We start from the raw sequence: 12,258 nt of genomic DNA on the forward strand, positions 1-12,258 counted from the left end.
CTTGGGTTTTATCCCAATGATAGGGCGAAATAAATTTATATGTGTACACAAATGTTCTTTGATATTTCAAGAAGGAGGTTCTTCACCAATGAATAATGTTCTATTTCATCCCCATTTCCCACTCCTCCAAGGTCATCTCACTTGAGGGGTGCTCTCATGTTCTGTGTTTCCAGACACAAGGAGGAGGTAGTTGATTTCCTTTGGGAGGTGTCTGTTAGGTAGTTAGAAAGTAGATTTTCAAAATACCAAGGCTGGCTTTAACATGGCCTATTGGAAACAGGGCCAGAGAGGGTTTTCAGACCAGCGACACTCTGAAGATCAGAAGCAGGCATATAGCATTTCTTGCTGTATCTTCCTGCCATTTTTTATCCCATGCTGCTCCAAATATAACATGGAGACTTTCTTGGCCCTCAAGCAGCTGGAGTGCAAGCATACCCATGGTTTTAAGAGCCTGTGGTCATGGCAGCCAGGTGTGAGCTGAAATGAGTTTTAAGGGTGTCTCCTGTTGAATATAGGCATATACATGATTTTCAAAGCTAAATTTTAAGATTTAATCTTAAACTCTGTTCTGGTGCAGTTCAGTGCGAGAAAGTGAAGTTGGCTTTGTGAGTTCTGTGTGGTTTTCCCCTGGAACTGGTGAGGTGGATGAGCATCAATCTGTTATACTGTTGTACTCTAGTACACCTTTCTCCAATGTCCCAACACCCAAGGTTTGCATGAGCATGGGTGGAGTTTCATTGCATTGATCTAATTCATGACTACTTATCCATCTGCTGGAGCTTTCCACCTTTCCTTTTGATATCCCTCGCTGGACTTAAAAGAGCACAGATACACAAGCTTCTCATGTGTCTCTGGAGAATGAGGCTTTGGAAAGGAAGACTGCAGAATCTGTCCCAGTTGCCAAAGTCTGGGAAGCACCAGATTATTTTTACCTCAAGGAGAAACTAATGATGTGGTTTAATACTAATTCACTCCATTAATTTCCTGAGAATATATGAAGTATGAATCAAGTTACAGGAGACAGCATTTGTTCATAACTTCTCGCCTTTACAGACAGTATATGATGGGGGAAAGTCTCTGTACAGTCTTTTTTCAGGACAAGACTGCTAGGTCTTGTTCTGACCACACCTGAAGGTGGTCTTTCCACCCATAACCTGTCTTATTGTAGTCTTAAGATGTATTATATGACTCAACGTGAATATTTTCCTTTGACTCATCTTAGCTTTTCATTGAGGCAGTTGTATATTCAATGTGGAGGACACTAACTTCCAATCAGTATAAGAAGCCTAACAACTTTAAATATTTGAAATAGGGAGTAGTAAAAATGTTCCTATTTAAACCATTGCATAAAATTCCACAGCAACAGGAAGCAACAGGATTGAAGGGCCTGTGCACAAACAAGAAAATAAATTTTGTAGACTCACTGTATGTTTATATTTAATAAATACAAACCATCAATATACTCTGTAGAGTGAAGAAACAGTAGGGTGAAGTTTTATTTTTTAGTATTAGTTCTTTTAACTCAGGCATGTGTTTTATTGTTTTTTTGGCTTGCTACTTGACTAATTTTATGAATTTCCATGGACTGTAAATACATGTAATATAGAGGAAAAGAGAAAAATCTCAGGTAATTTTCTCCAATATTAAATCAACAAATGGACCCTTCACTACCACTTTTTTGTAATCATCTGAAGCAATTCTTTTTTTCTGAGAAGTTGGGCATAAAGGCCAAAGGATAGCAAGTTTCCGTGGTCTGAATAGTTTCAACTTAACTCTTCAAGGTAAAACTATTTTATTGTGTAAATTCTTGAATATTCTTTTAGGTGCAAGACAGAAAAGTGGATGTTAAATTTAGCCATGGCAGCTGCTAGTCAGGTACTCATAGTTCCACTTCTGCAGCTGTGAAAGGAGCTGCTCAGCCCTGTGGCCCTTGCAGCCCCATCAGAGAACCAATGAGAAAGGACAGGCTCAGGAACTGCACACAAATCTGTTTCTGAAGGAAGACAGTGATGCAAAAGGTCTTTTGCCAATCTCCTGCACCAGGGAGAAAATTAGTAAGCAGGTGAAATGGAGTGTGGGAAGTCAGGGATGCAGAGCTTTATTGCAGTTGTTGGAAAGTGATTCTCGTCATTAAACCAAGAAGCCTTTAATTAGTTGGAGCTGACTGTCAATGAAGTACACAGCTTTAAACATAGTTTTTAAGTTCAGACATTCAAATCCACATCTGCAAAGTGGATCTGTCCCTTTAAAACTTTTGCTATCCATTTTCCCATATTGTTCCTTTCTATAGAATCCTGAGGGCACCAACTACTCTCCCTTCCCTCCTCCCAGGGCTTCACCCACCATGCCCACAGCCCAGGACCACATTTCAGCCCCAGGGCCATCAATCCTTGTCCCAGTGATGCTACACTAAGGTTTATCTCCAGACATGCTGTTAGAATTTGCTCTGGCAACAACAGTGGGCACAGAAATGATGCTTTCTGTTTTCTACTCATTGCTCTGTCAATTGTTTCAGAAAAGCGTGACCTCCTGGTAAAATTTATGTTCAAAGTATGCATTTTAGTGTTTATTTACTTTAAAATGAGGCTAGTTAGCATGTATGGGGTTCTGCACTGGGGTATGGTTGTATCTTTTCTTCCAAAGAGGATATTTACCTGCTCCAGAAATGCAAATCTTCATGTCAATCAATGTGACTAACATATGTCTGTCAAAGTCGATTTCATCAGCTACTGATGTGGTTCACAGTTCTTAGCTGTGCTAATTCAAGGTATGGTACTTAGGTGAGGCAAAGTTTCTTGCAGAAATTCTACATCTGGTTGAGCTTCAGCCTTTTTTTTCTTCATGTAATTCTAGGAGTTGAGCCTCCGAAGGACAAAACAATTATACAAGAAGAGCTGCGCAAAATCTCCCTGCCTCTCTACAGCATCCTCTCTGCCCTCACAATCCTAGGAATGATCATGGCCAGTGCTTTCTTGTTCTTTAACATCAAAAACAGAAATCAGAAGTAAGACATTCTTGTTACTTCTATCACAAATTCTTTCGTATTTAATGCTGTGTTTGTAGAACCAGTTGTGTATATATATATATATATATCTACCTACATATACATGTAAGGAAAATGTAAAACTGTGGAAAGGTGGTATTTTAGAACTATTTAATTGAAATCACTGGGTAATATATTCACATTGAAACAGACTGTATTTAAATTCTTTTATACTGTCTGAAAAGTGTATTTTTCTATTTTATGTTTGACTGCTAATAACATTAACCCTAGCTAATTCATACATCAGCAAAAGAGGAGGTCTTTTTACTAAGCATTCAAAAACCTAAAACAGTGCTAAACTTTATAAAACAGCAAATACAGTGCATGCCTTTAGATTTCATGGAATACTAGAAGAGTTATCTCTTTGCCTGGTTACAAAAAACTCTTCTTTATTGCTCTATTAGCCTAGCTGTAATATTTTCCTCTTTAATGCACTATCACCTTTTGTCCATAGACTAATAAAGATGTCCAGTCCCTACATGAACAACCTTATTATCCTTGGAGGGATGCTTTCTTATGCATCTATTTTTCTTTTTGGTCTTGATGGATCCTTTGTCTCCGAAAAGACATTTGAGACACTTTGCACAGTAAGTAATTCCATATATTCTAGTTCAATTCTAGTTGAATTCAGTCTTACAGGAAACAGAAAATGGAAATGGAAAAGTTCAGAAGTTGAATGTGTCATTCCAGTAAATCACTGATTCTCATAGTTCTTTCCTGGGATACTTTCTGGGACCAAATTCTAAAACATGTACAAAGCTTCATTATGGGGATGTTGGTTGTTGTTGTTGTTATTATTATTATTGTTCATTATAGAAAATTTTAAATGCATTGGGATTTGACTTCAGACTGAAAGGGTAGATGTATATTCTTGTTCTGAAATCATATCTACAAAGATTATTTACTAAAGATGATTTTTATGTTTGTAGCAGGACAACTTGCAATACCTGTAAAGCTACTTCTTTATACATTCCATATTATTTTAAACTACATGGCTGCTGCCTGTCTAGATCTCTTTAGTCAGTTGCTTTGGCTGATTCTCCAAAGACTTCTACTACTATTTTCATTCTATGCTATAAATTCTCGCAAGCCTAGATCCATATAGAATACAGTCTAGTTAAATCAAAACAAGCAACTCTGAAACCAAATTAAATATGTCCATCTAGAAACTTGTCTTAATTGTTCAATGTAATGCACTTATTCTGGCTTACAGAGGTCTTTTCAAAGAAAGGGATAGGATACTCTTTCCAAAATCAGTATAAAACAGCATTTAAATTTATCCAGTATCTTCTCAAAAAATTCTAAGACTCTGCTTGACCTGTTGCCTAAAAATATCACACTTACTCAGGAGCTGCCTTCACTATTATTTTAATTCTTCTTCATGTCTCTAGAAAGTTGCAGTTCACAGCACTTGTTTTTAGGAGTCTGAATTTCTGATGTCATGACTGGCAAGAGAGGAATTTTACTTCAAGAGGATAATTCAAAGCATGAAAGTTAGATACCTAAAGCTAGTTGATGCAAATACATCCCAATATGTCAACTGAAGCCCTCCATGCTGGCTAGAATCCTTATAGAAGTGAAACACTGTAATCTTTTCAGTTAGACCATTTCAAAACACTGGTGATTCCATAGCACATGCCAAGATGGACTAGAAGACATACTATGGGTGAGCATACAGGATTGTCTGAGGAAAGTCTTACCTTCCTTAGCTGGGCATGGACACAGCTGTATTTCAGACACTTAAACTTTAGGAGCAAAGGAAAGGAGAAGGAAAGAATATCCAGTCTTCCTACAACTAGAGCTCTAATTCTCAGTACAGCTAGTAGAAAGAGATGCTTTAAAGATTAGAAAAGGATGATCCTGTTCACCTCTCACAAACTAGTCTATAACTCTGTGAATACAATGGGGCCAATAGGAAGCGGAGGATGACATACTCCATTTTTTACCCAGGAATTATGCCTTTTTTTGTGAAATAGCTTCTGATGGAGCAGAAGTGCCATTAGGAATCCATTGTTGATGTCAATCCCCACCATTCTTTTCTCATCCTCCATTGCAGAAGGATCTAGTGGCATGGGACACAATTTTTAAGTCTTGAAGTCTGCTCAATCTTGAGGGGCTTGTATCCAGAGCTCCTGAGTTCCCTGCCAGGCTGCAGGCCACTGCATGACTGGACTACAACCCTCCTCTGGAAGCAGCCATGCACTGCTGAACAGAAGGAAAGTGGGAACCAGAGGTACTTATCAGCATCTAGCTGTTCTAGGACACAGATTTCCAACCAAATGTAGCTATATAAGACTAAATAAGAATAAATTTGAGTCCTGTTTTACATGTGAAACAGCTCAGCCTTAACTCTGAAAAATGAACCAATGTCCAAAATCTTGTGCCTCTGAGCTAGAACATTTCTTTTGATTTTTCTCTAATCCGCCTCTCAAAATGTAATCACTAGTCTCATTTTCTAAATGCAACAAAATTTAACTGTGGTCTGCTTATTTTGTCCAATCCTACATATCTCTCCCCTTTATTCTAATTTGTATCTGTAACATTATGTTAGGTCTATGTGTCTGCCATAGAAGGATAAATCTTTACTTGAGCAAAACACTTAATTGACTTAGGTGACCAATAAAAGAAAGGGGTGGGGTAGAATGCTGTGTCCTAAAGCCAAACTTTGATTAAGAAATATCACCTCATGCCTCAAGCAGAGATTTTCTTTTTTTTTTTTTTTTTTTTTAATAGTTAAATGCTGTATAAACAGAGCAGAATCTGAGATTTCTTCTCAGTCCTGGCTTTCCAGGTTTTCAGTCCAGTACAGAAGCATTTCTGATTGTGTTTTCCTGTGCATGGCTACTGATGTGTTTTATGAACCCCAGCTCTGTCAGCAATTAATACTACAGTCATAGATGCAACAAATCCTTCCGTAGCCACCAATTAAGAAGATTTTTCCCAAATCCTACTTATTAAAACAATTCTTTTAAAATTTTTTTCCTCCCATTATATTCTTTTAAATGGCATAGCTTATGCTTCTCTTACATATTATCTCTACATGACTCCCATTCACTGTGGCAATGCACTTTTATTGTATCTAGAAAACTCTGAATTAGTGCTGGGAAATTCATAAATATGGGAGGCAAACACACTTACCTGTTGAATAACTCTTGTCTCTCTTCTCCTCTCCTCAAAGCATCCACCAAGTGCTGGGTACAGAGTATACATTTGGCTCTATGTCATGGACATCCCTTTTCCCACGTGGGCAATATATTTAGTGGTTTCATAAGGTCTGCTTTCAGATACGAGTGCTTATAGGATCAGGCCAGGACAAATCTCTCTTCATCTCCCTTGAAATGCATGATTTTGTTTACTCATTCTAGCCGTGAGAGATTAGTTTAAAATTCCCATTTTATTTCAGACTGTGACTTAGTCTTTAAAAACAAGCAGTTACAGTTGACAGCAATCATAAAAAGCCATTGAGGCATGTCATCAGGGTGTAACAACTGTGTCTGAGACACAGAGAAGAACCATATGTCAATGAAAGGAGATATTATTTTGGAAGGGAAGTAAAAGTTTCATTCAAGTTTTATATGCACATGCAAAGCTATAAAGCTGTCATTAGTGTGATCCTGTGTCTAAAATAAGTAATCATTGTCTTCTGTATTTCAGAAGCTATGAGGTCTCACCAGAGTATCAGCATATGCACAATAGCCAGTGTACTTAATTGGATATGTTATATATGGTCTCTGTTTAATATTCTGACAATTTTTGGCAAATTTACATGAGGTCCTTAAAACTTCTCTGTTTACTAAGGTGTTCCTACCACAGCAAGGGGATTTGAAATAGGTGGTTTCTAAGGTATCTTACAATTTAGGCCATTCTATCATTCTGTCCCCACAAATTCAGGAAATTGGTTTCCAAATTGTAGGTATTACATTCAACTCTGTTAGATTTGTTGTCAACATGCAACAGAGCATGTTGTTTATAGTGCTGTTTGGAGGGTGAAATGCTTTGCAATATCAGCTCTTTTTTTTACTTTTCAACAATTTATGTCTATATGTGGCATATGGCTAATGCTGTAATATTCCAAGGACACTGACACATGACCCAAAATTACACCAGTAACACCTGAAAGGTTCAAAGGATTTATTTGCTAAGTTGTACTACCACTTTCTACTCTGTAAGACACTGGGTGTTAGAAGGAGGTGGTCTATAAGTTATCATGCTGAAATATAGAAACAAGAATTACATGTGGTTAAGAGTAAGCAAGTACTTTACACATATAGCAAAGTAATTTGCTGAATAAGGTTATTACATTAGTCTTTAAAATTATAAAATGTGGACTCCATGACAAAGTGATAGAGTGAATAATTTGTTCCCAAACACACTAATTTTTATCTTGATATGCCCATTTTCTATGGAAAGGTAATGAAGTATATTTAAATACATAATAATTCTGTGTTTTCACAGTGAAAACTCATAATAGCAAATGTAACATAATTTAGTTCCATGTCAGAATTAAAGATTAGGTATCATATTTTATAACTCAAATTATATGGAATTAAAATTATCTGGAGCAATGGGTTCTGAGAAAGTGGTCAGTGTATTATTGAACCGTTAGATAATGTCTTACTTAATAGCAACTTTATTGGTTGCACAGAAGAAGAAAAAGCAATACAATATTTCATTACATCCATATGTATGCCAAAGTACAAAGTGTTTCAGAGAGAGAAGGAGAATGATTTATCTTTTTTTTTAATCTCAGAACCAGCTTCTATGGTATCATAGCAAAAAAAAAAAAAAAAAAAAAAAAAAAAAAAAAAAAAAAAAAAAAGAGAAGTTAGAAGTAAGGGTGTGAAATGAGATGTGATGCCAACTGGAAAAATGCAAGCAAGTGGCAGCATATTTGAAAGCAGTCATTATATGGAAGAGAGAGACTCAAAATTAGCAATGTTAGTGACGTATCCTATGAATAGAGTTTAAAGTGACATACTAAATAGAGATACTTAAAGTAGAGAGAATATTAGATAAGATCATAACGTTTAGACTTCTGTAATACATTCCACTGAGAATTTTGTGATTTGCATTTAAGATGAGTAATGTCTTTCCAAGTTGGAACTGCTATTGAATAAAAGACTACTGTGGTCCTGAGGACGACCATGGTCTTCTCTGTTATGCATCTTCCTCAAATAAGTAAATCAAATTATTAAGTTGGGGCTGAAGATGTTTTAAGTACTCCACGTTGCTCTCACCCATAGTTCCACAAAAAAAAAAGGCCTGGTTCATTAAGTAATAGTGGAGTGAACAGCTCTTCTCCTCAGTCTTGGTAGTTCTAATCTGTAGCAGGACCTTTCTCCTGGAGAGTGTGCTGCACTGGGTCATTGCAGTGATTGGGAAGGGGCTAATGATGTCTTGAAAAATTCAATATAGGGTTCGTGCTTTGATAGGAGATACCTATTCTGCAGATAGAAATTGCCTTTCAATATCCTTTACACTCCAAAGTATTCTGCAAGGATGTAACATAAAATATAAGAGGATTTAAGTCTTGCATAGGCACTAAAATAAGGCATGCTTTGTCTTGTTCATCTCACTAGTTAGCATCCTTTATATGCATTGCCAAAGCTAGACAGACATTCCGTGATTTCAGGTGATCTCACTGAGCCTGGTCAGTGTTCTGGCTTGGATAAATTAAAAAAAAAAAAAAAAAAGGCCCAAAGGTTTTTGCACACTGCAGGCTGTTCTTAGACTCTTATATTTCAGTAGGTTGCTCTCAGCCATGGTGTGGATGTTTGGAAACACTCTTTGTACAGAAAGAAGAAACCAGTGGGGTGGGATGGAGAGACAGAAAGAGAGAAGGAGAGAGTAGAGACCCCTGACAAAGCCCTGCTCACTGCTACAGTGTGTGTGTGAGACTACCCAGAATTTGTGTTTTTCTCAGAAAAACATCTTGAGGACATGTGCACTCATGGCAACAGTAGATATTATAGACCTTATATCTTCTCAAAGGTGCATTTTAAAATGTGACCTTTAAATGTATCCAGATATTCAGATGCACTTAGTGTTTTCAGCTAGTATTATTCTTAATTATGGGTCATAAACACTTTTGACTCTGTGCCTTGTGACAATGTGAAAGATGTGAAAGGCAGTTTTTTGTTTTTTTTTTTTCTTTTTTTACTGTTTCTTTTTAAAATATTCTTATATCTGCCATGCTGAGAGAACAGCTAGGCAAGGTGAAACTCCATAATCCACATTTCACCCTTTCTAGGGAAACCCTGAACCTCTGAAGGGTGGGGATTGCTATGTGATATAAGAGTGGAGAGACACCTGAAAAATGCATTAAACAGAGACTTATAGACTGTAGTGAGGAACAGGCAGGAAAAGACCATTGTGAGCTGTTGTGGGATGGGTTCCTAGGGTTGGAAGCAGGCTGCAGGATGAGGGGGATGGTGGGCAATTCACTAAAACTCTGAAAGCTGGCTGAGTGCAGCTCTAAAAGGAGGAACTTGCCTCTAGTGGTAAAGCAGGGAGAGGGAGAAGATGTATGAACCTTCTGTCTTTTTATTTATTTCTGCTTTGTCTTTGCTTGTCACTTTGCATTTCCTCTGTTTAACTAATTTTGAGGCAACAGACTGAAAGGAAAACATGTAGGCAGTACCACCACTAAAGCTGTGGTTTTCTCTGTGAGCAAGAGGCTCTTGAACTAGACCCTGTAGTACCAAATAGCATGTGGCCTTGATATTTGGATAGTAGTTGATTATATGGTTCTATTCATGCCCTTTATGCTCTTCAGGCATTCCCTTAAACTCAGGGTTTTGTTTTGGTTTATTGTGGGGTTATTTTTTTGGGGAGTGAAGGAGAGGATGTTTCCTGTCTTTAGACTTTATATTTGCCTAATCCTTTTGCTCAAATTTGAATATAGTTTTGGCCAGGAATTTAAAAGAAAATCCAACAGACAGACACTCAACTTCTATTGAACTGCAAAAGGATTTAGACCTCTAATCTATTTCTTTGTCTCTGGAAACCAGAGCCTTTGTTTGTGTTTTTCATCTGGCCTTTCTAATTTTGTGTGTATTCTTCAGTTTATTTCCTACTTAATTGTTTAGCTGTTAATTTTAATCTCCCTTTTCTGTATAATCACTTCCATAATTGTTCTTGCTGTCGTTCAGTCTGAGACTGATCTCACTCCTATTTAATTCAACAGCAGTTCTGTTACTGAGTTTAACATGAGCCTGATCAGCTTCTATTTTAGTAAATGACATTTTCTTGAGGGTAAAGAAAGAAGAGTACAGACAAAAGTTATAAGGCTGAATACATCCTTGAAACAAAATTGTCATATACTGAAGCAAATACACCACAACCTTGCCAGAGATTTATTAAGGTAATATTTTTAGTATGTTTTCCTCTCCTTCAGTAGAAACAGCAGACACTTTTTAAAGCCCCTTTATAGAAACAGGAGAAATGATAACATCTTTTACGCTACCCATAGATTAACTCTGAAAAATGATCTAAAGGATATTAAGAAATCACTACAGGAGATCTCACAGCATGCAATGAACCTCTGTATTTAATTTATGTGAAAACAGCAGGATTCAATTCTCTAATATTATTACCACTTATGTTTTACAGGAATCTGTGCTAGTGCCACACAAATTCTAAAAAATGAGCTAAAAGTCATAAAAATTCGTCAAAAATGTTTGATATAAATGAGAAAACTATAATTCAAAGGGATGAACTAATTCTTTGGGCTCTGCTTGTGTTCACACAGTCAATTTTGCCATCATTAATAGAAGCAGAGCCATAACCCAGTGAACACCTGTTGAGATGACATATTTTTGTTCATCATAATTATCCATTATATCCCCAGTTTTCCAAGAAAAATAGAAGGTGCTTAATTTCCAGCTCCTGCATACTCTGCAGAAATCAATGCAATTGTCCACTTAAAGACAATTGTGTTCTCCAGGGCTAAATGCACAGCATGGTTTATTTTCACATTTGTTCCTTTTAAGTACCTAAATCTCGTACTGAGATGTCCCCAAGCTGCTCCACAGTGATGTTCAGCTGCAGCCTAACCCTGTGGGCACTGCAGCTTCTACCCAGGGTGTGTGGAGAACTGACTCATTATTGATATTCCTTAAGTGAATCAGTCCAATTCTCATAAACAAAGCTGGTGAGTGGAATGTCAAGTCCTCCAAAAGAAAGATTTGTAAGTTTTATTAAAAAAAAATTAACATCTTGTGGTGGGGGAAAATATGTTTGCAAGAATCTTAAACCTGAGTGATTCCTCTGCAGAAGTATAATCTAAATGTCTTACTGAGGGAATTCTTAACCAAACAGTTTCACTATGCCATTGAAATAACTGTTATTTAAAACAAAACAGTCACCTAGTGAAGTGATAAGAAGTTTGAAGCTTTTAACACAACACATGAAGGTTCTTTGTGCTGATACTTGGGTTTTTTTATTCATCACTCTGAATCTTTAATCCCATCTTCTTTTTTTCACTTGAGATTGGCAAACTGGATTAACATAGCATTAACAAAGCTGCAACGTGAAAAACCAGGGTGTGTAGTGTATTCAGTTCATGTGGTTATATTTTTTTTCTTTCAATTTAACAAAGCAGTAAAATGCATCACTTGCTTGATCAACTACATTTTTGTGAACTCAAGACCTTCCCAGGCATTCCTTGCTAGATTGTAACTGTTTGGTCCTCTGAATGCATAGGCAGTGGTGGTCAAATAAAGGAAAATGGCACTTCTTGAAAAATGAAAGTTTTAACTTTTCATTAATTCAGTTATTTTTCCAAGACAACTTTATTTTATAATTTTATATGGAATTTCAATTATATTAAAATAAAATATTTAAAATTAATTCAAATAATATTTTTGCTTACCTGAAAATTAACAGCACCTAAAATGTTGGGTTTATTTGTAAGCTTCATTCTTAGAATATATAAACAGAAGTTTTTACTTCTTTATTCAGAGTGTTTCTGGTATTTTCACCACTTACTAATTTCCCCTTACTAACCCATAGTTCACAATAAGATGGCTTCTTTTATTAATAATGAGTGGTAATATCAGGTTATTTTTATGTCTGTTACACAGATTTATAATTAGTAATCACTTCACCATTCCAATAATGAGATGATGGGAGAGGCTCAGATTTTTGTGAAGATATCAAATAGCAGCATATATAGACTAGTCAGCTAACGTTCAATGTTGAGAGGAAATAGGATT

General features: G+C 36.5%; 1 protein-coding gene across 1 annotated transcript in view; it reads left to right on the top strand.

Moving 5' to 3' along the window:
- Positions 1-12,258, top strand: part of GABBR2 (gamma-aminobutyric acid type B receptor subunit 2) — a 355,481-nt gene that overhangs the window by 195,199 nt on the left and 148,024 nt on the right. The window contains exons 11-12 of the mRNA XM_053941075.1: positions 2,854-3,004; positions 3,498-3,630. Coding sequence (XP_053797050.1) covers positions 2,854-3,004; positions 3,498-3,630 — 284 coding nt within the window. The remainder of the gene's footprint in view (positions 1-2,853; positions 3,005-3,497; positions 3,631-12,258) is intronic.

Source organism: Vidua chalybeata, chromosome 1 (genome assembly GCF_026979565.1).
Source record: "Vidua chalybeata isolate OUT-0048 chromosome 1, bVidCha1 merged haplotype, whole genome shotgun sequence".
In the NCBI taxonomy this organism is placed as follows: domain Eukaryota; kingdom Metazoa; phylum Chordata; class Aves; order Passeriformes; family Viduidae; genus Vidua; species Vidua chalybeata.